The 26,807-nt window shown below is 43.1% G+C and overlaps 1 protein-coding gene across 2 annotated transcripts in view; it reads left to right on the top strand.

Moving 5' to 3' along the window:
- The window catches only part of DDX43 (DEAD-box helicase 43), an 85,760-nt gene that overhangs the window by 57,691 nt on the left and 1,262 nt on the right, over nucleotides 1–26,807 (top strand). Inside the window, exons 13-16 of one of the 2 annotated variants that reach the window (XM_083177210.1) lie at nucleotides 2,058–2,167; nucleotides 6,917–7,055; nucleotides 8,362–8,449; nucleotides 19,564–19,681. In XM_083177210.1, coding sequence (XP_083033336.1) covers nucleotides 2,058–2,167; nucleotides 6,917–7,055; nucleotides 8,362–8,449; nucleotides 19,564–19,674 — 448 coding nt within the window. In that variant the 3' untranslated portion in view covers nucleotides 19,675–19,681. The remainder of the gene's footprint in view (nucleotides 1–2,057; nucleotides 2,168–6,916; nucleotides 7,056–8,361; nucleotides 8,450–19,563; nucleotides 19,682–26,807) is intronic. The other variant, XM_083177211.1, reaches the window with a different exon arrangement.

Genomic DNA, 26,807 nt, shown 5'->3' with positions numbered 1-26,807 from the left:
CAGATGCTTAGGTATCTGACACTATCTCTTGATCTTCTGTACCCTAAGGGATTAACACTCCCTAATTAGGAAGCAGCAAAAATCCTGCACAGCTAAAAATCTTTGTTACATCCAAATTGGTGGATTACCCCTTATATTTGATCTTATTAGGGGAATAAGTGTTTATGAATCTGTTCTCTATAAATGAGTAAGAGAATTAGGATCTAGCCCGATTAGCGCTACTAAGTGTCCCTAGGGCCACTGAATTTTTTGGTTGTATTTTTTGCCTTCAGAGACTGCTATTTCTGGGGATGATTATGGACACGTCCCTCCAGAGGGTCCTCTTGCCTCAGGACAAGGTTTGCTCTCTTCAGCTATTGGTCCATCAGATCCTACAGCACAAACGGGTCTCAGTCCATCTTTGCACCTGCCTTCTGGGTAAGATGGTGGCTGTGTTCGAGTCAGTTCTGTACGGCCAGTTTTGCTCTTGCCCTTTTCCGTCAGTGGTCTGGTTCTTACCTATCCCTCCAGCAAAGGGTGACGCTTTCTCTTAAGGCTCACCTATCTTTGATTTGGTGGCTCACATCAGTGAATCTCCTCCAGGGGAAGTGCTTTGGCATCTGGGACTGGACCCAGCTCACCACGGATGCAAATCCCCGGGGTTGGGGAGCGGTTACGCTGGACTACCAGAGTTGGTGGACAACTCCATGAGACTCATCTCCATCAATGTCCTCGAACGTGTTCTATGAACTGATACAGACGCAAGCCCTTCTTCAGTGCTGAGCTATCACAGTGCAGTCCAACAATGCCACAGCAGTGACCTACATAAACATGCAAGGAGGTACACGCAGTTGCACGGCCATGAAAGAGGTAAGTCTGATTCTGCTCTGGGCACAGGCCCATGCCGAGGTGATTCTTCGGTCTTCATACCAGGTGTAGAGACGTGAGAGGCCGACTATCTCAGTTGGCAGGACGTCCACCAGAGAGTGTGGTGTCTTCATCCTCGGCTGTTCCAGAGGCTGGTGAGGTGTTGGGAGTGTGCTCAGATCGACATGATTGCATCTCGCCACAATCATCAACTGCCTCTTTATTGTGCTCGCACAAGAGATCCAGGGGCTGTTGCGGTGGATGTCCTAACAGCCTCCCTGGTGTTACCAGATTATATACCTCTTTCCTCTGTTCTCGTTGTTGCCTCGGATTCTCCAGCACAGAAGCAGGGAGACAGTGACCGTTCTGCTCATAGTGTCGGATTGGCCACGCAGAACTTGGTACACCAACCTCACGTCTCTTCTGATAGATGATCCATGGCCTCTACCTTTGCAGGACGACTTGCTGTCTCAAGGCCCCTTCGTTTATCCAGACATAGGGCATCTTCATTTGACGGCGTGGTTGGATTCCCTCTGCGGTGATCTCTACCATAATGAGCACCAGGAAACCTGGTATATCATGAGGACCGAGCGGAGCTTTGCACCAGTCGGTCTTTCCTCCAAAAGGTTTTGAAGCTTTTCATATCAACCGATTGTGGTTCTGTCATTTCATGAGGAAGACCCTGTCTCCAAGCTGCTCGATGTGGTGCATGCACTCCACATTTTTGTGGACCGAAGGCGGCTGTCCGCAAGTCAGACACCTTATTTGTCCTTTATGATGCCAATAAGCCAGGTTGGCCAGTTTCCAGGCAGGCTTTGGCTCCGTGGATTCCCCAGACTATATGCCAGCCTTATGTGGTGGCCTCTCTGCCTCCACCTTATTTCATTTCCTCGCATTCCACTTGATCTGTGGGACCCTCTTGGGCGGCTGCCCGTGGAGTGTCCATTCAGCAGCTTTGCCGTGCTGATACTTTGTCGGCTCGGAAGAATTTTGACATGTTCTACCATTTTGTCACCTTTGCGGCTTCGGCTTCCCGATTTGGTCACTCGGTTTTACGGGGATCCTAGGGCCTTCCCTCCCGTAATGAGCACTTTGTGCCTTCCCCACTGTAAAGCACTCCAGTGCCACCTGTGGACTTTGAGAAAAGGATGTAACGTAAGTACAAAATCTTGTTTTCTGTTATCAGAATTATCTTATGTTATCATTTTTAGTGCTGATGATTTATCAAGTGACTTTAGTCTCCAAGGAATCCCTGTTCAATCATTACATGGTAATAGAGAGCAGTGTGACCGAGAACAAGCATTGGAGGATTTTAAGGAGGGTAAGCTCTACAGCTATTGTATGTAATATTGTAGTAATACTATGTGGCTATATGAAAATCGTATAATAGCAGAAATATGACCAATGATTGCACCAAGTTCTGATTACTTTTTCTGAGTCCTGTACTATGTTATGGTTTTGTGTACATTTCATTAACTCCCCTCCCACATACACCTTAAGTGCCAATTGGACTCCGTGTGCCATCCTACCACTGCCTCATGATCTAGAACTTTCATTCAGGCCTCCTACATACTATCAGATGCAAAATTAAATGCCAAATAGACCACCCCATGCCATCATTTACACTACAGGCAGCTTAGGAGCCAAACCGACCTCCCAAAATGGCATTAAATGCCAGTCGGTCTGCCCTCATGCTCCTTGTGGCAATTCTATTTCTTCCATGTTATTTGACCCTGCCCATTAATTGACAGTCCTCCCTTGCCATCAGACACACCACATGCCCCTTAAGCCCTAGATTGTAGTCATAATCTTGACAACATCATCACAGACCATGTTCTTATTGGTTTCATAATTCCGGCATCTCTATGTTGAAACAATGCTAATGACTAAAATGCTAATGAAAACATTAGTCTATCTGTAAATATGGGGGGGGGGGGGGGGGGGGTAAATGCTTCATTTAAAAGCTTCAGAATGTGACAAAGCAATGAATACAGTACTTGAACTACAAGTCCAAGATTATCACAAAACCACAATAAGGTTATCAAGTCAATAAAAGCAATAACTATAGGTTATAGACAGTGTGCTAATACATTGCGCAATAAAAACTATTATTCAAAAGAAATTGGAGGATCATTAAGCAATATTCATTCTTCATACCAAATAGTTTTTCAAAAACAGTGAAATATTGCTTGTCTTATGGACAGTGGAAGAACCTCAATATAGTTGCCACAGGTATCAAAAAAAAAAAAAAAAATTGTGCAAGATTCTTTTTGAAGAGAGGCTTCAAGCCAATCCATATGAAAAATGAAAAGCAACTTATCCTTAAGTTTCAAAGAATGGCCCATTCAGCAGTATATGGAGCATAATTACCTAGATGTTCCTTAGCAAAATTACTATTTTTTTTTTGTTTAATAACAGTGCAGGACCATAAACAATGATACAGATCAGCTTGAGAGAATATACACTTTGGGCTTGTTGGAGCATTTAGGATACCCATACTAAATCCTGTCATACTAATGATGAAAAATATTTAAGTAAATTTCAACATATTTGGCCATTGGGAAGGTAGTAATGGAATACTGTAACATTTTAAGTAAATCTTTTACAGTGCCGAGCGTAGGCAGGAATAGTCCATAGGTCTTGGAGAAATTTATAATATAATGATACTGCTCCTATAAATAGTGAGGGAGCCACCAGTACATTGTCAATGTCATTATCCCAATCAGCTTTTGGAATAAGTTTGGATATTTTTTTTTTTATTCAATAATTGTTGTTGAGTTTTATAGCATAAGAGAACTTACTTTAAAAGGAAGAACAAAATACAAACATACATAGAGAAACAAAGTGCAGTCCAAGTCTGATTGGCCTAAAACCCACAATCAGGACTGCTACATCTATCATGTGCAAAATAATCTCAGTCTGGCCAGCGTGGAATATCTCAAAAGTAGGAAAGCAGAGCGCTAGGACCATGCCACAGTAATTTAGAAACAGTAACAGTGAGTCCCTTGTATGCAGACTTTTGGAGTGCCCCGATAACTAGCCGGAGAAATATCACTGTCGGTGACAAGGAGGCATCCATGCCACAGAATCCAAACAAACAGTAGACAGGAGCTTGCAGTACGGCCAGAGGACATATCTGAGCCATAGGGTATCCAGTCCCATAAACAGTATATCCGGCGGTAGTAGCACGGGCAATGAGAGCGACACAGAGGGTTATATTACCCTCACCGCCAGGATCGGATATTACTGGAATGAGCATTGGTAAACAGTTGTCCATTTCAGGGCCTATGAAGTAAGTAGGTATATAATCATCCCAGATTTTCATAGCGATCTCACACCCAATTGCCTTTGTCTCATACGTAAACAAATGTTGGCGAGTTGCCCCTGTGGGTTACAATACGTAGGAAGAACCATTAGGAAACTCAGGGTCAGGGTGGGCGAGCATATGCGGAACATTGCAAAAGGTTCAGACACACACAGCATCTCCAGACATTTCAAAGAGACACATGATTGCAACCCCAAAAACCTCACAGTAATTGGGATAAAATTAGTAACCAAAAACTGGAGAGGAGGAGATTACCTAAAAATGATAAATAAAGAACAGCTAAAATGGATTTTTAACCTTAAAACCCTTACACCAAGAGGCCTCAATGTGGACAACGAGGTCAGGTCAATTAGTACCACGTAATAAAACCACAGCTCCACTTTACAAAGAAGGGCATAGTGCCCACTATCAAAATGGCGACTCCTGCAGTGTAGAATCTTGCTTTTAGATTCCCATTCAGAAAAACAAGCTAGAACACTGTCCTGAGCCCACCACAGCAGAGCTATTATAAAATAATAGTAGACGTAACCCAGGCACGGCAGATACCGATTATACCCACTAGAACTATACAGAAACTGACCGGTTTCGAATACAGACTTGAGGGCACGTTTGCCCATAACCAATATGGCCGGCTCAACCCCAGAGACCCGCCCCCAGGATTGTACTAAAAATACCCCCGGCCACCACATCCAATACACAGCATCTCCCTGAAGAAGGCCGCAAGGTCGACACGCGTTGGAGGACACTCTACCTACCAGACACCCACCCCAGTCTCCTCCCGTCGGGAGTAGAGCGCACAGCAGACGCCAGGACTTTAGACTCGGGTGCAGGGATACCGCGTCATCCACATCCCGGAAGTCTAGTCCTGTGCTAAGTCCGTGAAACCCGGCAGGACGTGCGGACACGGCGCCGACCTGATCCGCGGCGGGATTGCGGGTACACACGGAGGGAACGAGGATCGGAACCAACACCAGCCACAGGTTAGAGGTGCACTGCAGACGGGACGGGACGCCAGCTCCCCGCACCACCGGCCTGTGACCGACTCATCCCACCTGCATACTAGACTTGTTTTCTCTCTCTCCCACCACCACTGTTATCGAGACTTCCAAGAGCGCATCCTGCACACGGTGCCCAGCCTCTGCTGCCACCCAGGTGTAGTGTATTCCGCGCCCCATACTCTGTGTCCCATACTCCCCGGCACTTGTCACCATCTACAAGCCGCTAACATTGGGTGAGCTGCTCTTGCTGTGACCCAAGTGCAGCTTGCGACGCCCCTGGGAACTGTGGAACTTTTCAGCACAACCACAGAGTGCTCTAACAGTGAACCCTTCCCCTCCTGAGCCTCTGTGCTTTTCACTGCACCTTATATTTTATTCTCAATAAATTTGTTTGTATTACAATTACCCTCTCATCTTATTTGCTTGACCTACACATATTTGTATAGCTAAGCACTTATACTTACTGTCATCAGCATACTTAGGGGTACACATACTCCGATATTGCATTAGCGCAGGTCTCCATACCCCCTGCTTCCATAATTATCTATTGGAGGGTGGCCCCCCTCCCCTGGAGACCAGCAGCTGCTACAAGATTACATCGGTGAGCGCAGTGTCTATACGCATATCCCCGTAAACAAATGTATGTCTCCCTGTATGTTGACCGGGTGATCAATAGTGGTGTAGCCGATCTCAACAACTTCAGCTTTTTCAGCTCGGGTGACAGCTACGAGCCACTGAGCCCGAAGCGTGGCGAGGGGACGCGGATACCTTCACAGGTATCCGCGTCCCCACGCGGGCTTCACAGGTGTCCGCGGGGCTCGCTGCGCTCGCCACACTTTCTGTTCTCAACTCCAAGCAGACGTGGATAGTGGGGGTATGAAAAGGTCGTAGGACGCGTACCGCCGCCCCTCGCGGGCTCGCTGCGCTCGCCACGATTCGGGTTCACGTTGATCGTGGGGTGGCGTTAACAATTGGGGGGGCCATTTCACACTTCAGGGTGCCTATTTGGCCTCTGTGGGCCATTTAACATTGTTCCCTATGGAAAATCAGGTCAATTGGGACATTTAACATTGTTCCCTATGGGTAATCGCGTCGGTCGCATCGCATGCGATTTTTTGGTCGCATGCGATGCGACCGACGCGATTTTTTACCTTGCGAGTCCCAAGATCAAAATCGTGGGCGCCCTTCTAGGTAAAGAGTACCATTATTTTTTTCACTGTACTATTTTATGTATAATATTGATTTTGCCATTGTTTGTAGAATTAATTGCCTATTTTCAAAAATGTTAGTTACTTCTAAAGTTGATGCAAATATTTTCTACTCTGACCAAGTACATCCTTTTTATTTATCTGCTAACAAAACAATTATGGGGGTAATCAATCCGGAATTCCCACTGTCGGAACGTCCAGACAGTCAGAATCCAGGGCCTTTTTCGTACAATCTGACAGTAACTCGACAGTTGAATTCAATATTTTGAGCGTCGGAAAGTCCATGGATCTGTGAAAACGGCCGCGGATTGTCGAAAAAAAAGACGTGAACTCATCAATCCGCGGCCCTTTACAACTAAACAGATCTGACTTTTAAAAAAAAAGTTGGATCTGACAGCCTTTAATGCTGTCAGTAATGGCAGCATTGAATAAGTGAGTGCCAAGATTTCCGCCGGTGGAAATAGTGGCACAGATTGAACACCCACCATATCTACACTTTAAACAATATAAAAAAGGAATTCCTTTTTTTCTCCTCCTAGGGAGGGTGCGAATATTAATTGCTACGGACTTGGCTTCTCGTGGACTTGATGTGCATGATATCACCCATGTTTTCAACTTCGATTTTCCACGAAATATTGAAGAATATGTGCATAGAGTTGGCCGTACTGGAAGAGCTGGGTGAGTAGTATCTTCTTTGAGAAGACATAAAGGTACTTGTGTATTTTGGCGGCGCCCGTCGTGGGCATCGTGTGCCTTAACTTTAAGGCACAGGACGCGACGCGATGGACACGATTTCTCCATAGGCTTCAATGTTAAAATATTTTTAACCTTGAACCCGATGGAAAAATCGGGTCCGTCGCGTCGTGTGCCTTACAGTTAAGGCACACGACGCAACCGACACGATTTCTCCATAGGCTTCAATGTTAAAATATTTTTAACATTGAAATACTGTCGGTCGCGTCGGTCTTGTGCCATTATAATGGCACAAGATCAAATGTAGTTGATAAAGTCCATCTAACATAGAAAACAATGGGAAATGGGCCAATATGGCCCATTTCTCATTGTATATGGCCCCGTCATGTCCAAATATAAATGCCCCCCATTGTCAGGCGCACCCCAGTATTGACGCCAAGCCGAAGCGTGGCGAGCGGCGGCGGTACGCGTCCTACGACCTTTTCATACCCCTACTATCCACGTCGGCGTGGAGTTGAGAATAGAATAGTGTGGCGAGCGCAGCGAGCCCCGCGAGGGGACGCGGATACCTTCACAGGTATCCGCGTCCCCACGCGGGCTTCACAGGTGTCCGCGTCCCCTCGCGGGGCTCGCTGCGCTCGCCACGCTTCGGGCTCGGTGGCTCGCTGCGCTCGCCACACTATTCTATTCTCAACTCCACGACGACGTGGATAGTAGGGGTATGAAAAGGTCGGAGGACGCGTACCGCCGCCCCTCGCGGGCTCGCTGCGCTCGCCACGCTTCGGGTTGACGTCAATACTGGGGTGCCGCTCACAATGGGGGGGCAGTTATATTTGGACATGACGGGGACATATACAATGAAAAATGGGCCATATTGGCCCATTTCCCATTTTATTCCATGTAAAATGGACTTTATCAAGTCCATCTTATCTTGTGCCATTATAATGGCACAAGACCGACGCGACCGACACGATTTCAATGTTAAAATATTTTAACATTGAAGCCTATGGAGAAATCGGGTCCATCGCGTCGGTCGCGTCGTGTGCCATGTTAATGCACACGACGCGACGCGATGGACCCGATTTTTCACACACGATGGACGCGATCCTCATCGTGGGCGCCGCCAAAATACACAAGTACCGACATAAAATTCATCAGGATTTGATAAACTTTTGGCAAGTACTTAAATTAAAAGGGTTCTTGGGATGTTAATGGTATTGAAAATATAATTATGACCTTTCCTAATTGCCTTTTGTCAATTTTGTTGCTTGATTTTTATACTTGCCTACAGACGCTCTGGTGAATCCGTTACCTTGATGTGTAGAAAAGACTGGAGAGTTGCAGGAGAACTGATAACTATATTAGAACGTGCACAACAAGTAAGTCTCAGGATATTTGTAATGTAGGGAATTTCAAATGAGCAAGAGTATGGCAATTTGCTGAATTAGACCAAGAATTGGGTAAATTACTTTTCTCTATCATCCGTAGGGGACGTTGGAAGGAAGGCTTACATTGGGGTATAAATGATGATTATGGGAGCCGGCACTTATAATAATACACCTCTTCTCCACCAGTTTAGAAAAAAGGGCCCGGGTGAGCCGGAAGCTTCTCTGGAGTGTCCAGAAAGTTTTTTTTATTTCTTTGATATATATTTTTTCATGCCTTTCATCAACAGGCAGACAAATGGCACTGTCTGCCTGCACAGAGGGATGCTGCCAAGAGGACCCGTTTCCACCGCCCGGGTCCAGTGTTTCCAGTCGGCTGGAGACCTTTGCAGTCAGCTGCTACTGGGAGCACTGTGAAGAGAGGCCTGGTGGCAGGAACAGCTACGCCTGGTGCTCTGATTAGCAGAGTAGCCCGTGCTTAGCACAGCAGTTAGGGCCGGCCATTGGGACACTTTGGAGCCATTACGAACAGTCGGGGGGGGGGTTTGAAGCTTGACACCGTACTCCGAGTCCCAGAAGCCTAGCGGTACCCACATGTGGCAGTGGTCATTGGAGGGGGAGCACACTGTACAGGGTTCCTGCTGTGTGAATGACTGCCTACGCTCAGCACTCGCCACTCCCTGGCCAGGTTTTCATGTAGACATGTAGACATGGGGTGCTGTGTATATTTTGCGGTCTGCCCTTTGTATGTATAGTAATATATAATATTTATATGTCTATATTAAATAGACTGTGCACATATATCTATATTACTGTGTTTCTGTATATATTAACTGTGTTTAGGACCGTGTGAGGTGCTCCTCCCTCCCCAATCATTTTCTTTCTCTCTGCGGAGAAGAATTGTGCACCCCTGTATTCTTTTTGTACTGTGTAAGAATGACAGGCAAAGCTGCTGGTAAGAGCTCGCAGAAACTGTTATCCTGTAAAGGATGTAAAGTTAAGTTTGCACAGAATCATGAGGACATGGCTCTGTTGTGAGACTTGTACTGAGATTTGCGTGCTGTTCTGCAATCGGATGATTCCCCCCTTTTAGAAGAGGGTGAATTCCCAAAGAACTCTTAAGAAGAACCTCCACTAGTGGAGGTTGATGCACAGTCCCAGGGCATAGAAGCCCTTATTCAGGCAGTGCATCAGGTTTTGTTGATTACTCTGATTCTGCTTCCTCACAAAATGTTGTGCTTGGAAAGAAGCCAAAATCGTCCTGCATCAGAGGAATTGGATCGTGATTTGGAAATGGCTTGAGTTCACCGGGATTAAAAAAATTCCATGTGCCTAGGCGTTTTTCCTCTCTGTATCCCTTTCCCTGGGTGTGGATTTGTCTGTCTCTAGACTCACTAAGAAGACGGTCCTCCTTATACCAGGTGCGACTACCTTTAAGGACCCCTGTTACAGGAAGTTGGTGGGTACCCTTAAATCTGTTTATACAGTTGCACTGCGCCCCAAATTAGTTGGTTCTTGGGTGACCAAGGCTGTAGAGACCTGGGCGGGGCAGTTATCAACCGGTCTTTAGGATGGTTAAAATAGGGCTGGCTTTTACTGGTGATGAACTTTTTTGGACAGAATTAGATTGATGGATCCCGCAGGCTACAGGTGGTAAGTCCAGGTTTTTGCCATCCACAGCTGTTCCTCGTAGAGAAACTTAAATCGGTTGGTCCTTTCGGGCACCATCCAGGTTTCCTAGGACAACAGAGAATTTTCTGTAAATCCGCTGGCGAGTTTAACACAGAAAAAATATATATAATCACTTACACAGTAAACATATACCAATATTCCTATATTGAAGTCTTTTTGATCTAAAAGAGACTCAGAGCAAAAAGACCATAGTACAGCATCATCTGAAGTGAAGATGAATTTAATATTAATCAAATGTAATCACATTCTAGTGAAGTCAATGCGCATGTCAGAGGTGTCTTACTCAATCCAATAGGAACTTCCCCATACAGTTTCCCTAGGGACTCGATGAAAAGTATATAGTGCAGTAACGTCTTTTTAAAAAATATGACATTTGTTACACACTTACATGTAGTTGTAAAAAACAAGCGTATCACCCCTCAGGGTAGTAGGATCCATACGCTGTGCCAAAGACGCAGACACCTCCCACCAATTAGCCGGCCAGCAGTCTTCGGCCGAGATGCAGCAACTCAGGATAGCCTCAGGACAGGATCCGTTCGGTGGTGTTCACAAGGCTTTAGCGCGTTTTTGGGCAAACAATGCCCTTCTTCAGAAGCGTGGTGGACACCATTGGAAGGTGCCTTCTTATACCCCTCACAATTAAAACATTACAAGCAGCTGATTTCATGATACCCATGTGCCGAAAGTTGCGTCCCGTTCTTCTAAAACCGGAAGTGACGTTCCAACCTCCTTTGTCGGATTTCTCTGTCCATTTCCTGGAACGCAAGTTTCCTCCATTTTGAGATGCATCACCCTTATAATGGATGGAAAGAATGGTCCTTGATTGGTAGTTTATTTAAGTCATGTCCGGTTAATGGAACGCACTTATGAGGAAAGGAATGCATATCCATCTTAAAGTGCTCCACATCAAATTCCATAATTTGCAATATAAAATACCCAAAAAAGAGAAATAAAGTTCATATATTCATAATATGATCACTTAAAAAAAATTGCAATAATAAACTTAAGAAAATTACAATCATATTTCGTGGTACTGTATATAGAAAAATAAATCGAAGGAAAAGAAAGAATAAACATATATAGGATATAGAAAAAGGCTCACCGTTACAAAAACCACTTTAATTCAAATTCACTATTTAAGCCAAGTGGAACTAATGTTTTTAGTTTCAATATCCATTCCATTTAAGCCTTGGCTAATCTGGTGTCTAAATTGTTATAATGCCAGCTAGGATTGATGGATTGGATTCCCCAAAAAGATCTAATACAATTGGGATTCGAACTGTGTACCTTTTTATAATGTGAGGAAACAGTATGGCTTTCATGACCTTTTTTGATATTGTAGATGTGTTCCGATAATCGGCTTTTTAGGCATCTAGTGGTCTTGCCAATATACACTAAACCACATTTACATGCTCCAAAGCATAAATAAAATTTCTTGTATTACAGGTCAAGAAGACTCTAATGGGATATTTGATGTTTTTTACTTCAAATTCTTTAATTTTACTTGCACCTTTTGTGGTGCGACACATTAGGCACAATCCACAGAGGTAGAAACCCTGACTTCTGACACTATTTCTTTTTGGAACATCCATTGTACTTTTCACCACAGTATCTTTAATCGTTTTTGACCGCCTATATATATATATATATATATATATATATATATATATATATATATATATATATATATATATATATATATAAATCCTGAGTATCTAGGCAATTTTGGGCCCAAAATTGGGTCCTTTTTGAAGGATTGGCTAATTTTTTCTAAAGATATGTTCAACCTCCTTATGTTGACAGTGGTACTTGCTAATAAATGACCATTGTAAATTATCATCTGCTTCTTTTTACTCTTAAGAACTGACTATATGGTATGCCTTTCAGCCAATTCTGATGGTGCTGACTAGATTTTTCAATAAGACTATTTGAGTCGGTAGGTTTCCTGTAAATCTTCCTATGCAAAGAGTCTTATTTTACATAGAAACATAAATCTAAGAAACACAATTGGTTCTTGCTTTGAGAGAAAGTCAAATTTATATCATAATTATTTTCATTGAGGGTTTTACAGACGGAATCTAGATTAGTGGGACTTCCATCCCAAAGGAACAGAATATCGTTGATAAATCGACACCACAGCACCAGGCCTGCCTCCAGCTCCCCTCCATGCCATACGATTTGAGACTCCTAATAGGACATGAAGAGGTTTGGGGCACACCTGGTGCCCATGGCTGTCCCTACTCTCTGAATATAATAGTGCCCATTAAAATAGAAGTAATTGTTTTGCAAGATAAACTTTATACTTTCTATAATAAAGTTTTTTTTAGATCTTCTGAATATGTTGTTTGACTCAGGAAGTATTGCACTGCTTCTATACCTCTATCTTCTCTGATGATGGTATATAAGGTTGAGACTTCAGCAGTGACCATAGTATAACTATCTTTCCAGAGAACTTCATTTAAAAATTGTAATACTTCATTTGAGTCTTTAATATAGACAAAAGTTTTCTTAACTAGTGGTTGTAAATAGTGATCTATTAGTGCTGACAGGTGGAGGGGGTCCTTATGGATCTTTGGGAGGACATATATCGTTGGGGTGGATGCATCTGTTATATTTAAATTCCGATTTAGAGATTACATTTTTTTCCAACGCTTTTGTTGTTAAGGAAAGTAGTGACTTGGATATCCGTGCAAACGGGTCACTCTTTAATTTCTCAGAAGTTTTTCCATCTCCCAACTGTTTGTCGATCTCAGCGACATAATCCTCCACATCCATAAGGACCACCCCTCCACCCTTATCTGCCGGCTTTATTACAACCTCTTTTTGTTTTTTTAGGGATTCAAGTGCCTGCAATTCTTTTCTAGTTAGTTAGATTACAATTGTTTCTCCTCTTTTTTTTATAGTATTTTCGACTTCTTCTAGAACTATTTTATTAAATTATTCAATAAATGCTCCTAGGATAGAATGTAGACTTTGGGAGGAACTGGTGATCCGAGGGACCTCGGGTTGCTTCCAGCTCTGCATCTTTACTCAAAAATATTTTTTTTACAGTTGATTTACGTATATATTTTTGAAGGTCTACGTAGAAGTCGAAGCTATCAATTTTACTCGTTGGGCAGTATTTCAACCCCCTTTTTAGTACACTTTCCTCTACTTTTTGTAAGTGTTTTTTTTTACTTAAATTAAAGATGTTTGTACTATTATCTGATGTCTGTACATCTATTTGTTCTATCGGGGCTCTTCGAAAAAGCTCCCTGAGAGTGAAACGCGTTTGTTGGTCATTTGGCAGCTGTTATATCCAGCCCATATACAGGGCAGAACGCTAATACCTTCTACTACTATTTTTTTACACCGACATCTACAAGCCTATTTACATACTCGTCACCTGGTGCCCTGAACGTCTACAGTGCCACTGAAAGATGTCCCAGCATCACCAACCTGGAAGGAGAAAGTCCCATTTACATCAAAGAGACTTGTGAGCAAAGCTGACAGGTGCGGGTGAGAGACGCACCACAGCTCCACGTCTCCCTTCATCCACGGCCGTTCTGTGCTCTGACAGGACATCAGACACAGGCAGGTGAGGTACGCCGTGTCACGTCAGTCAGCAACCCCGCCCAAACTACCATCTGTTAGAAGGGGCAAAGGGAGACGGTCTGCTCACCTTTCAGGGTAACATCAGTGTTAACACCATATTGCACTGCTGTGAGTATCGAGAGCCTGGTACCACAGTGGTAATTTGTGGCATTCTGTTCATTCACCAATTTATACAGCAACTATTACATTATATCAATGACTGTCCACCCAGCTTATAAAGACAGCCTAATATAGATGTCAATTGAATTTGAAGTGCACAAATTTCTGCATAAAAATGAATAGTGATTTGCATTGGCAAACTGGATATTCTTTTTTTAAATTTGTTTTGATTTACGTATTTGATATTTTATGCATTTAATGTATGTTTTTTATTTGTGGTGGCTACCATACTAAATTACCTTTATTATTACTGGAATAACTATATTTTATCTATTAATTAAAGAAGCAGTGTGAATTCATACATGGTGTGAGTAGTTAACCTTCTTGTTTGTTCTATCGGGGTTGGTTAATGGATTAATGGGTTTCTATTTCTACTCCTTCTGTTTTTGATAACCCCTCTTTTGCCCCTCTGCGTTTTCATTTTTGAACCCCATTTTTATTTCTCCATCTTGTTTTTGGGGTAAACCTGAAAAAAAGGGATCTAAAAGGTGTTTCTCTCAATGGTTCATACCAATTAGGTGCTTCATAGTTCTCAAATCTGGGAGAATCATAGAGTCTCCTATTAGATTGATAATTGGACTCATAGTGGTTTTGAATGAACCTACGAGGAGAATAATCTCTATTTTTGGGATGATTCATCCTCCAATTACCTTGGATACCTTTTCCATCCTTTGAAATTTTTGGGGACGTGATCTTTTAAATTCTCTAAAGTTTAGATTTTTTTGGCTGTGGATTAGTAGTTGTTGGATTTTCTACTACATTAACTACCTCTTGAGGAGGAGAATTTGATATTTTTAGATCATTAAGATCCCTTTGATATTTTTTCCATTTCTTATCCTTCAATTCTCTAGTTTCCTTGTTTAATTTCCTCAAAATTTCAGTTTCTATTCGTTTATAATCCTCTAGCTCCTTTAATGCGTCTAAAGTTTTTTGTAATTGGATAACTTCCTCATTATATTCAGCAAGATTCCTCTCGCGTTCTCTAATAATTAGACTCATTAATTTCAGTGAACATTGGCCTTTATTCAGATCTGATCGCAGTACAAATTTGTTTGGAAAATGGGAAAAACCATGTGCACTGCAGGTGGGGCAAATGTAACATGTGCAGAGAGAGTTAGATTTGTGTGAGTTATTTTGTTTCTGTGCAGTGTAAATACTGGCTGCAATATTTTTACACTGCAATTTAGATTTCAGTTTCAACACACCCCACCCAAATTTAACTCTCTACACATGTTACATCTGCTTCACCTGCAGTGCAAGTGGTTTTGCCCATTTTCCAAACAAATTTGTACTGCAATCAGATCTGAATAAGGGCCATTGTTCTAATATTAAATCCCAATCCTTTTTAAAAGCCCCATTAGTGGGAGGAAAAGAAGGGGCTTTTTGAATTTTTAGTCCCCTTGGTACTAAATTATCATATAAATAACTCTCTCCAGTGTACTGACTTCCCACCAACATCGATTCTCTTTTAAAATCAGATTTTAAATTTTTTTTCATGGTTGTGGATAGATCTTTGTCACATAAATTCGATGGTAATTCATTATTGAACAAATCTTTTAGATCTCTCCTTTTTTCCCTAAATGAGAACATACTGCAGCTAGGGTGTCTAGTGATGGTGAATAACAATAGGATGGAGACAAAAAAGGTACTTCGTGACACTCAGGAGATACAAAATATCCATTCCATTTCAGCCTTGGCTAATCTGGTGTCTAAATTGTTATAACGCCTGCTAGGTTTTAGAAGAACGGGACGCAACTTCCGGCACATGGGTGCCGTGAAATCAGCTGCTTGTAATGTTTTAATTGTGTGGGGTATAAGAAGGCCTAGTCTGATGGTGTCCACTACGCTTCTGAAGAAGGGCATTGTTTGCCTGAAAGCACGCCGAACGGATCCTGTCCTGATGCCATCCTGAGTTGCTGCATCTCCGTCGAAGACCCTGGCCGGCTTGGCGGGAGGTGTCTGCGTCTCTTTGGCACAGTGTATGGATCTTACTACCCTGAGGGGTGATATGCTTGTTTTTTACAACTACATGTGAGTGTGTTTAACAAATGTCATATATTTTTTAAAAATACGCTATTGCACTATATCAGGCATTCCCAACCATGGTCCTCAAGTCACACCAACAGTGCAGGTTTTAGTGATATCCAGGCTTCAGCACAGATGGTTTAATCAGAATCCCTCAGATACTAATTAAGTCACCTGTGCTCAAGCCTGGATATCTACAAAACCTGCACTGTTGGTGTGCCTTGAGGACCATGGTTGGTAATGCCTGCACTATATACTTTTCATCGAGTCCCTAGGGAAACTGTATGGGAAAGTTCCTATTGGATTGAGAAAGACACCTCTGACATGCACATTGACTTCACTAAAATGTGAATACATTTGATTAATATTATTTGTATCTCCTGGGTGTCACTATTTACGCTGTGGGTTGTGAAGTACCTTTTTTGTCTCCACCATCCTGGTTTCATGGCAAGGCCAGGGATGCTTCCCTCTCTGCAGCTAGAGGTTCCAGAGGCCATTCTTCTGGTCCAGCCTTCTGTTCAGTTACCATCATCGTGCCCAAGTCCCTCCACATGATGGGCTTCCCTATCACGTGGGGAACCTAAAGCTGAAATTCAAATTTCAAACTCTAGTTCAGTTTTTCACCTCCGGTTAGTCAGCTTTAACAGACCACCAGGTAGTCTTACAGGAGGCAGTTCAAAAGTTGATAACCATGGGGGTTATATTTCCAGTTCCTCCAGTTCAACAGAACAAAGGTATGCAAATCTGTTAATGGTTCCAAACGCAGATGGGTCAGTCGACCCCATATTAAATTTAGAATCCCTCGAGCACTTCCAGAGGGTTTTCACATTCAAAATGGAGTCCCTTTGTTTTGTGAACTCGACGCCTTCAGTTTCTCGGCATGATTTTGGACACCAACAAACATGGTGTTTCTCTCATTGGACAAGTTTCAGGCCATTCAGAATCTTGTCAGACTGCTTCTCTATCCACGGTGGGTGTTGATCCATCAGTCAATCCGGCTGTTAGGCAAGATGGTGGCGGTTTTTGAGGCCCTTATGAACGTTCCACTTGTGGATGTTTCAGCTGGACCTCCTGTTTCTCCATCAGTTGGTTCATCCCTCCCTTCAGACTGGGATTTCTCTCCTCTTGTGGTTGTTGGGGGATCACTTCCTGGAGGGTCGTCCATTCGGCACATGGGATTGGGTCCTCCATATAACCGACTCCAGTCTGCAGGGTTGGGGGCAGTGACTGGAACTGCAGTCTTACCAGAAATATCTTTTGCCGATCAGTATTCGCAAGCTTTGATGAAAAAATGAAAAGGCTTAAATCAACAAACAAGGTGGCATATGCAGCCATGCTGCAAGGCGAGAGATGGTTCCCATTCTTCAAAGGGCAGAAAGGTACGCACAGGCAATTTCAGCAGCATATATATTCCAGAAGTCCACAACTGGGAAGCAGATTATCTCAGTTGCCGGGGCTTCCATCCCAGTGACTGGGCTCTGCACCCTAAGGTGTTTCAGCTGCTGGTGGAATGCCAGGGTCTTCACAGTGTGAATCTCATGGCATCCAGACACAGTGTTAAGCTTTCTACCGATGTCCCAAGAACACTGGATCGAGGAGCTCAGGCAGTGGACAGTCTAACGATCCCTTGGCCTATCCAGTTCCTTTTTCGCTATCATGACTTCCCGGCATCTGCGTTTGACAGCCTGGCTGTTGAGAGAGCAGTCCTCCCCTCAATAGTGATTCCTACTATGCTGAACACTCATAATTTTCTAAGCATTACCATCGCATATGGTGATTGTATGTTGCTTGGTGCGAACGGAAGAATTATCCACAACAGTCTTTTTTTTGGTTGGCCAATTCTCTACATTTTCTTCAGGCGGGCCTTGACGCTGGTTTACTGCTGGGCTCAAGGGTGCAGGTCTCTGCCCTTTTCCATATTTTTTAGCGCAGGCTTGCGTTGCTACCCCAGGTTCAAATGTTCCTACAGGTGGTTTTAAATCTTCAGCTGCTAGTCATTGCTCCTACATCGCCTTGGGATGTAACTCTATTTTTGAGATTCTTGCAGTCCTCGTTTCAAACCGCTGGAATCCACAGATTTAAAGTTTTTTGTACCTGAAGACTTATGCTTTTAGTCTTGGCTTCTGCTTGGAGATTCTCGGAGTAAGGGGCTTGTTCCTGTAAATCATTGTACCTTGAGGACTGCGTACACGTGGAGCTTTTTTTTTCCAAAGGTGGTTTCATCTTTCCTTATAAACCAGCCCATTGTGCTACCAGTTCTTACGGATAGTTCCTCTGAGGTTAGATCTTTGGAAGTGGTGCATGCTCTCAAGATTTGTAAAAAAAAAAGGACTGCGGCTTTTCGGAAGTCCTTGTTTGTGCTTTTTGCCGCACACAAAATTGGTTGTCTTGCATCTAAACAGACTAGAGCCTGTTGGATCCACCTGGTCATTGCCCAGGCGTATTCTGTGGCTTCACAGTCATGTCTGTCTATGGTTTACACTCATACCACCCGTTCAGTGGGATCTTCTTGGGTGGCTTCCCAGGTATAAGTTTCAGGGTAAAATGTATAAGTTTGACTACCCCTCCCCCCGGGTATAAGTTTGATACCTTTGCCACTTTAGAAACACAGTTTGGCAGAGTTGTTTTGCAGGGTACACAACGCTCTTCCATCTAGGATGGGAGCTATGGGACATCCCCAATGTAACCTTCCAGCATTCCCTATGGATGATAGAGAAAACTGTATTTTGTTACTTACTGGTAACTCCCTTTCTTTAATTCTATAGGGGACGCTGGATGCCCACCCTGTGCTGTTCTAAATTTTCCTGCAGTTGTTAAAGTTTCATGAAGGCTGTTCCAGTGTCTTTGCCTTATGTTCTGTGTGTTTGTGTGGTTTGTTTGTGTTTGCTTCTATCCTCTTCTTCAGTGTGTGTGAGACGGTAAGTCTCTCCTCGGGCACAGTTTCTTAACTGGTGGAGGAGAGGGGTATAGAGGGGGAGGAACCTGTCACACCTACAAATAATTTAAAGTGACAGCTCCTCTAATTGCCCGTCTATACCCCAATGTAAACCTTCTGTCCAGTGTGCCCGCTTTGGAATCAGAGAAAGGGATTTACCGGTAAGTACCAAAATCCTGTTTTCAGACCTATGACTAGTAAGTAATGAATAGACTATGAGATATTTAGCAACATGTGGTATTAAAGCGTATCTGCAAAGCAGTATAAAAATATCAAGCTCCACAAAGAAATTTATGTATTTCCGTGAAGTTGTCAGGATCATCCTTGACATCTTGTTGAACCACTTGATGAAATCCTCAACTCTCTTACTAGAAGTTTGGATTTCTTCCTGCTTTTACATATGCTAGCAAGTATATATGCATCATACCTTTTCTGTTCAATAGCCTTATCTTACTGTCATTGTAGTCATTTTCAGGCTTGGTGCATCATTTTCTGGTATAAAGATGCCACCTTTTTACTCCCTTATTAACTTTTTACTAATTCTTAGATGCTACCTCCGATAGGAGTTATCTAATGAATACTTATGCTGTATTCTATGCTAGATTTAGGTTTTGTTTTTCCAAACAAAAGAATAACTGCTTTTGAGCTACTGTATGCTTTTTACATATATACGTGTCACAGTTATGTACATTATTATTCTCAGGAAGTTCCAAATGAGCTGTCAGATATGGCTGAGAGGTATGCGGAGTTTAAGAAGAGAAAAGATGGCGAGCGAGACCTGCTTCCCCGTAAAGGACGATGGCGTGACAATTAATGCTCATGTATGATAGAACATATAGTTGTATATGCTCGTTAGGTCTTTGCACCACTGACATTTTATTCGCACTTTGAAGGGTTATATTTAATTAGTATTTTTTGCAGGAGTTAAGTTACTTTTTCTTATATATTACACCAGTTATTTCCCAAACACATGTCCCGCTACAGCTTTGCTGCGTATAGCAGTGTTCTGTATTGGAACAATAATGCAAACTCAGTACAGCATACCGCTCTCATTCATATCATTGCCAGCTTCCATAGAAATCGATCATATGCCCACCTGCCCCATTGAAGTGAAGGCATAGCATATGTCTTGCTATAAAGAGTATTGTTTGTGATGGTGGTAACAACATAAAAGAACACATCTGTAATGTATGTGTTCCAAAACTACAATGCATCTTAATACAAGTATAAGCAAGTGTGGGTATGCCAGAATTGGATACAAGGGTTCCAAATGTTTGCTTCAAATGTTTGCTTTAGATGCATTTCAACACCAGTGGGTACATATTGTTTAGCACAAAAAAGCATGTAGTTGCCTTATTTCAGGGGTTCTCAAACTTAGTCTGCAGGTGGAACTAAATATTTCACTTGTGATTCTGTGTGGAGACTTGAAAAACATGCACCCTGTGAGGTCCTGATGACCGAGTTCGAGAACCTGTGCCTTATTTTGAAAATGTACACTGCAGTAGAAATGTATTGGTTTGCTCTTAAACAATTGTGCCATATTAGTGACTTGAAAGTGGCTTCAGATTGGCTTCACTTGGTAATATTTTGTGGTTCTTTCACTACTATGCTGTCTACAGATGGTGTCTGCCTCATTCAGCCGGGTGCTGGCTGTCAGATTGCCAACCGCCGTAAGGAATGCGTGCGCACGAGATGCATGCGCGTCCCCTTCCGACAGAGCCCACCACCGCCTCCAGGCCGCTCCTCCGATGGGCAGGGATTCCATCCCCCATCACCAAAATACTGGGACGCTCGCGCATCCCATTTAGATGGAGCGCCTCTCCGCTGGCGATTCTCAGCTCTAAATGAGGCGCTCCATCTGTATGTACAATACACTTAGCTTTGGGTCCATGCAGACAGTGATACCAATTTTCAGATATTGCTAACATGCTAGAGAATTATTTATTTGAAATTCAAATAATTTTTTTACCATGTGCTTACTTTCAATTGTGCCTACATTTTGATTAAGGGGAAAAAATATTGTACTTTTTTCACTCTCCACATTTTCCAAACATTTGTAATTTCATATTGATTTCACAATGGTGCGCCAACACGAGGCAGCATGGATGCACCTTGAAAGCTGCTAGGTGGTCATCTTTGCTCTCTTAGATAATACATTTTTCTGCCTGTTATAAATGAGCATTTTTTTGCTGCCTTGTGCTGCCATCCTCACAATTTTTAGTTCTGTTTTACCCTTTGCAAGCCTCTCTGCTTTACTCTCATTTCCCCCTACAGGGATATCATTCTGACCAATTAAATTTTTTCAAGGTTTTCCATAGTTATTTTTATTCTGCTAATCTGTGCATGGTTAGTTCTTTGGTATCAAGCGTGCCTTTTAGGTGAACGGAGTCAAATTACAGATGTATTCACGTACATCCAGCCCCCTTTCACATTAAACAGCCCTTGTCAGGGAGCGACTCGTTAGCTTTAGTCATCTTTTAGGGGATGGGGTTTACGGGAAGGTTACGCCGTGGACGGTGGGAGGTCTCCTGGCTGCAGAAGTGTAAGGTACACTACCAGTACCTATTGTAGTATAGAAGGGGGGGGGGGGGGGTTACACCTTGCGGTGTCACTCTGTGCTTGGAGACCCTTGTGAACGTGTAACCTATACACTTGGACCATAAATACAGTCCCATTTTAGGGGAGTAAAGGTCAACTATTAGTCCGCCTCCCACTAAAGTTGCGAGGGAGATTTACTACCTGGGTCAACATCACGGTGCATAGTATACCAAAACCTAATGCAGCCTCTGGTGTTTACGGAGGTAAGTTATAATACTATTGAAGGAGTGGGGTGATATGGGGGTCCCGAGCTAACCAGTGTCTAATTTGTGTATAAGTAAATAGGTCCCTATCAGGAAGAAGAAAATGGGTTGATAGATGAGGCAGCATGATGGTCGATATGACTTAACCCCTTCCCGACATTTGACGTATATATACGTCATGGCCGGGATGTACTTCCCGACACATGACGTATATATACGTCATGACTTTAAACTGTCACCGCGTCTATAGACGCGGTGACAGTTTAAACATGTCTGCTGTCCCTGACAGCAGACATGTCCCTGCATGCCCAGGGGGGGCGGCGATGCCTCCCCCCGTCGGCGATCGCTGTGATTGGCTGTTCAATGTGAACAGCCAGTCGCAGCGTTTTCCTGTGTTACCGGCGAATCAGACGCTCGGTAACACAGGGATCAATCTCCGCCGGGCGTGAGGGGGTCACCGGTGATGACCACACCTCACCCCACCTGCCCCCAAGGCTGTGATTGGTCCGTAGGACCGACGGACCAATCACAGCCATGGCGCGTGATTTAAACTAACGGTGACTGCGCTGCAGACGCCATTCCGGTCTGGAATTGCGTGCAGAGCGGTCACCGTGCCAATCTGTCGCGATATACTGACCTGATCCTTGCCTGATACTTACCTGATCACCGCTGGTAGCGTGCTGCCAGCAGCTGGATGCTTCCTGGATCTTGTGACTTCCTGTGTGCTGCTGCTGCAGTGTCATAGAGTCACAGAGAGTGATAGAGAGTGCTATATTTTGTGTCTGCTGCCCCCCCTTTTGTGCTGATCAGTATATCTGTGCTGATCAGCAACTTTTTGGGGGTGCAGGGTTGTTTTTTTTTATATATATACCTGTCAGTTGCACCAAAGGTTGTGCTGCCTGTGCAACTGACTGCTGCCCCCCCCTTTTGTGCTGATCAGTATAAACTAAGTGATCAGCACCTTTTTTGGGGTCCAGGGTTTTTTTTTTTTTTTATATATATATATACCCTGTCAGGTTGCACCCACAGTTGTGTGCCTGCTGCCCCTCACTGCTAATCAGTGTTGCATCCCTGATCTGCAGTTTTTTTTTTGTTGGAGAGTGCAGTGGGGTTTTGTTTTTACACCCACGTTGCTTTTGTGGGTGTCCTGTGGCCGCTGAGCGCTGATCAGTGACATACATCACTGAACAGCATTTTTGGCACAGGGTTGATATAATTTTTTTTCTGCAGTTTTTTTAAATTGTTTTTTTTTTTTGGAGAGTGCTGTGGTTTATTTTTTTTAAATTGTTTTTACACCCATGTTGCTTTTGTGGGTGTCCTGTGGCCGCTGAGCGCTGATCAGTGACGTACATCACTGAACAGCATTTTTGGCACAGGGTTGATATAATTTTTTTTCTGCAGTTTTTTTAAATTGTTTTTTTTGGAGAGTGCTGTGGTTTATTTTTTTTAAATTGTTTTTACACCCACGTTGCTTTTGTGGGTGTCCTGTGGCCGCTGAGCGCAGATCAGTGACGTACATCACTGAACAGCATTTTCGGCACAGGGTTGATATAATTTTTTTTTATTTTTTTATTGGGATCAAATTCCTGTATAAAGTATTTTTTTTTCTGCACTACATACACACTACACACTACATACCCCCCGTGTTGAAATAAAGTTTGTACCCCCCCTACACTATACACGTGTTGAAACATTACACTTACAGAAACACAAAAATAAAAATGGCATCCCAAATGTCATCCCAGTCATCCAGAAGAATGTATTCAGCGGAGGAGGCATATGCCATGCTTGCCTCTGACTCTGACACAGCCAGTGATGCAAGCGGGGAATTTGAAGGATTCGTCTTAACCTCATCTTCCTCCTCTAGTGATGAGGGACCCCCTCAAAGACGCCCCCGTAGAGCAGCTGAGACCCCCCCAAATGATTGATCCCGTATGGACCCCGCCACCAGACAATTTTGAGCCCCAGGTTCCTGAGTTTTTGGCCATCCCAGGAATCCAATTTGATTCAACAGGTCTCAGAGAAATTGACTTTTTCAAATTATTTTTCTCTGATGATTTTATAAATTTAATGGTGGACCAAAGTAATTTATATGCCCAGCAGTTTATTGCTCAAAACCCCACGTCATCATTTGCTAGGTGGACCCCTGTAGATGCAGTAGAGATGATGACGTTTTGGGGTCTGGTGTTACATATGGGCATAGTAAAAAAGCCAGAAATTAGGCAATATTGGAGTACAGATGTTCTGTACAGCACCCCACTTTACCGTATGGCCATGGCTCGGACTCGTTTTGAGACAATCCTTAAATTTTTACATTACACCGATAATGCACAGTGCCCACCCAGAGATGATCCCACCTTTGACCGGCTATTCAAAGTCAGGCCGGTCATTGATCATTTCAGTGCCAAATTTGCAGAGTTGTACATCCCTGAAAAATGTATTTGTATCGCTGAGTCCCTTATACATTTTAAAGGAAGGGTTAAATTCCGCCAGTACCTTCCCAGTAAGAGGGCAAGGTATGGCATAAAAATGTATAAACTGTGTGAAAGCACCTCAGGGTACACCCACAGGTTTAGGGTATATGAAGGGAAGGATTCAAGAATTGAACCGCCAGAATGCCCCCCCTCCCTCGTAGGTGTTAGTGGAAAAATTGTCTGGGATTTAGTGCACCCCTTCCTGGATAAAGGTTATCACCTCTATGTGGATAACTTTTACACTAGCATCCCCCTGTTTAAGGCCCTTGGTTCAAGAGGTACAGCAGCTTGCGGTACTGTGCGCAAGAACCAAAGAGGCCTCCCAAAAACGCACATTGCCCAAGTACTGAGAAGGGGTGAAAGCAGGGGAATATGCACCGAAAATATGTTGTTGGTCAAATATAAGGACAAGAGGGATGTCCTTATACTGACAACAATTCACGGAGACAGTACCACCTCCGTCCCTGTACGAGGTACCAGTACCCACACCTCAAAACCTAATTGTATCCTAGATTACAATAAGTACATGGGCGGAGTGGATCTTTCAGATCAGGTACTGAAGCCGTACAGTGCCCTGCGGAAAACAAAAATCTGGTACAAGAAGCTGGCCGTGTATATCATCCAGATGGCACTGTATAACGCTTACGTGCTATTCCGTTCTACCAGCCAGAGGGGGACATTTATGCACTTTCAAGAGGAAGTCATAAAGGGCCTAATATTTGGGAACCAGCAGGCAGAGGGCCCCAGTACTTCTAGTACTGGCCCCCGTATTGTACCAGGGCAGCATTTTCCTAACGAAATCCCCTCCACTGCAAAAAAGGGCAGGACACAAAAAAGGTGCAAAGTTTGCTATTAAAAGGGAATAAGAAAGGATACTATTTTCCACTGTGAAACTTGCCCCGACAAACCCGGCCTATGTATAAAGGAGTGTTTTAAAATATACCACACATCTATGGATTATTAGGTTCATCATTTCACCGTGCTTCGGGGGTCTTGCTAATGCCACATAGCACCCACCATTCATTCCACCAGAATCTGAGCTGCAAAATCCAAAAATCACTCCTTCCCGTCTGAGTCCTGCCATGCACCCAACTGGTATTTTTTGGTCACATATGAGGCATTGCCATACTCGGGAGAAATTGGGGCACAGATTTTGGGGTGCTTTGTCTCCTTCATTCCTTGTGAAAATGAAAAATTTTGAGCCAGAACTGCATTTTTGTGTAAAAAATTTAATTTTTCATTTTCACTGCCCAGTTGTACCACAATTGGTGAAACCCCTGGGGGTTTGAAATGTACACTATAGCCCTAGATGAATTCCCTGAGGGGTGTAGTTTGCAAAATGGGGTCACTTGTGGGGGGGTTCCACTGTATTGGTGCTTCGGGGGTCTTGCTAATGCGACATAGCACCCACCAACATTCCACCAGAATCTGTGCTGCAAAATCCAAATATCACTCCTTCCCTTCTGAGTCCTGCCATCCACCCAAATGGTATTTTTTGGTCACATGTGAGGCATTGCCGTACTCGGGAGAAATTGGGGCACAGATTTTGGGGTGCTTTGTCTCATTCATTCCTTGTGAAAATGAAAATTTTGAGCCAGAACTGCATTTTTGTGTAAAAAATGTAATTTTTCATTTTCACTGCCCAGTTGTACCACAATTGGTGAAACCCCTGGGGGTTTGAAATGTACACTATAGCCCTAGATGAATTCCCTGAGGGGTGTAGTTTGCAAAATGGGGTCACTTGTGGGGGGGTTCCTAACTTTTAGCATCTTATGGTGCCTACAAACCTACATGGTGCCTAAAAAATATTCTCATAAAAAGGAGGCTCCAAAATCAAGTAGGTGCTCCTTCTATTATGAAGCCTGTGGTTTGGTCAACGTGCACACTAGGGGCACATATAGGATATTTATGAAAACAAAAGAATTGGGGGAATCAATTTTTAGTCACATTTCTCTAGTAAAATCTACTGTGTTCCTTAGAAAAATGTATTAAAATTGAAAATCTGCTAAAAAAATGAAATTTTGAAATGTCACCTACACTTTGTTTTAATTCCTGTGAAACACCTAAAGGGTTAACAAACTTCCAAAATGCTGTTTTGAATACTGTGAGGGGTGCAGTTTTTGAAATGGCATCATTTATGGGGGTGTCTCACATACAAGTCCCTCAAAGTCACATCAGAACTGAACTGGTCCCTAAAAAAATCAGTGTTTGAAATTTTCTTGAAAATTTGAGAATTTGCTATTCATATTTTAAGCCTCCTAGTGTCCAAAAAAATTAAAAGGAGGTTGTAATAATGATGGAAACATAAAGTAGACATATGGTCTATGTTAGTTATTAACTATTTTGAGTGGTATGATTATTTGTCTCACAAGCAGAAAATTTAACATTTTGAAAATTGCTAAATTTTCCAATTTTTTTACGACATTTTGGTATCTTTCACAAAAAAACACAGACTGTATCGACCCAAATTTACCACTAACTTGAAGTACAATGTGTCACGAGAAAACAATCTCAAAATCACTGGGATAAGTAAAAGCAAAAAAAAGTTATCCCCACTTAAGTGATACATGTCAGATTTGAAAAAAAAAGGGCTCTGTCAGGAAGGCAAAAACAGGCTGCGGCGGGAAGGGGTTAAGGGTCGACATATTTTTTTTTTTTACTGTTTATTGAGC

Source organism: Crinia signifera, chromosome 3, assembly GCF_055691185.1.
Source record: "Crinia signifera chromosome 3, ASM5569118v1, whole genome shotgun sequence".
NCBI lineage: Eukaryota > Metazoa > Chordata > Amphibia > Anura > Myobatrachidae > Crinia > Crinia signifera.
The sequence above is the reverse complement of the archived record's forward strand: the minus strand, read 5'-3'. Positions and strand labels throughout refer to the sequence as shown.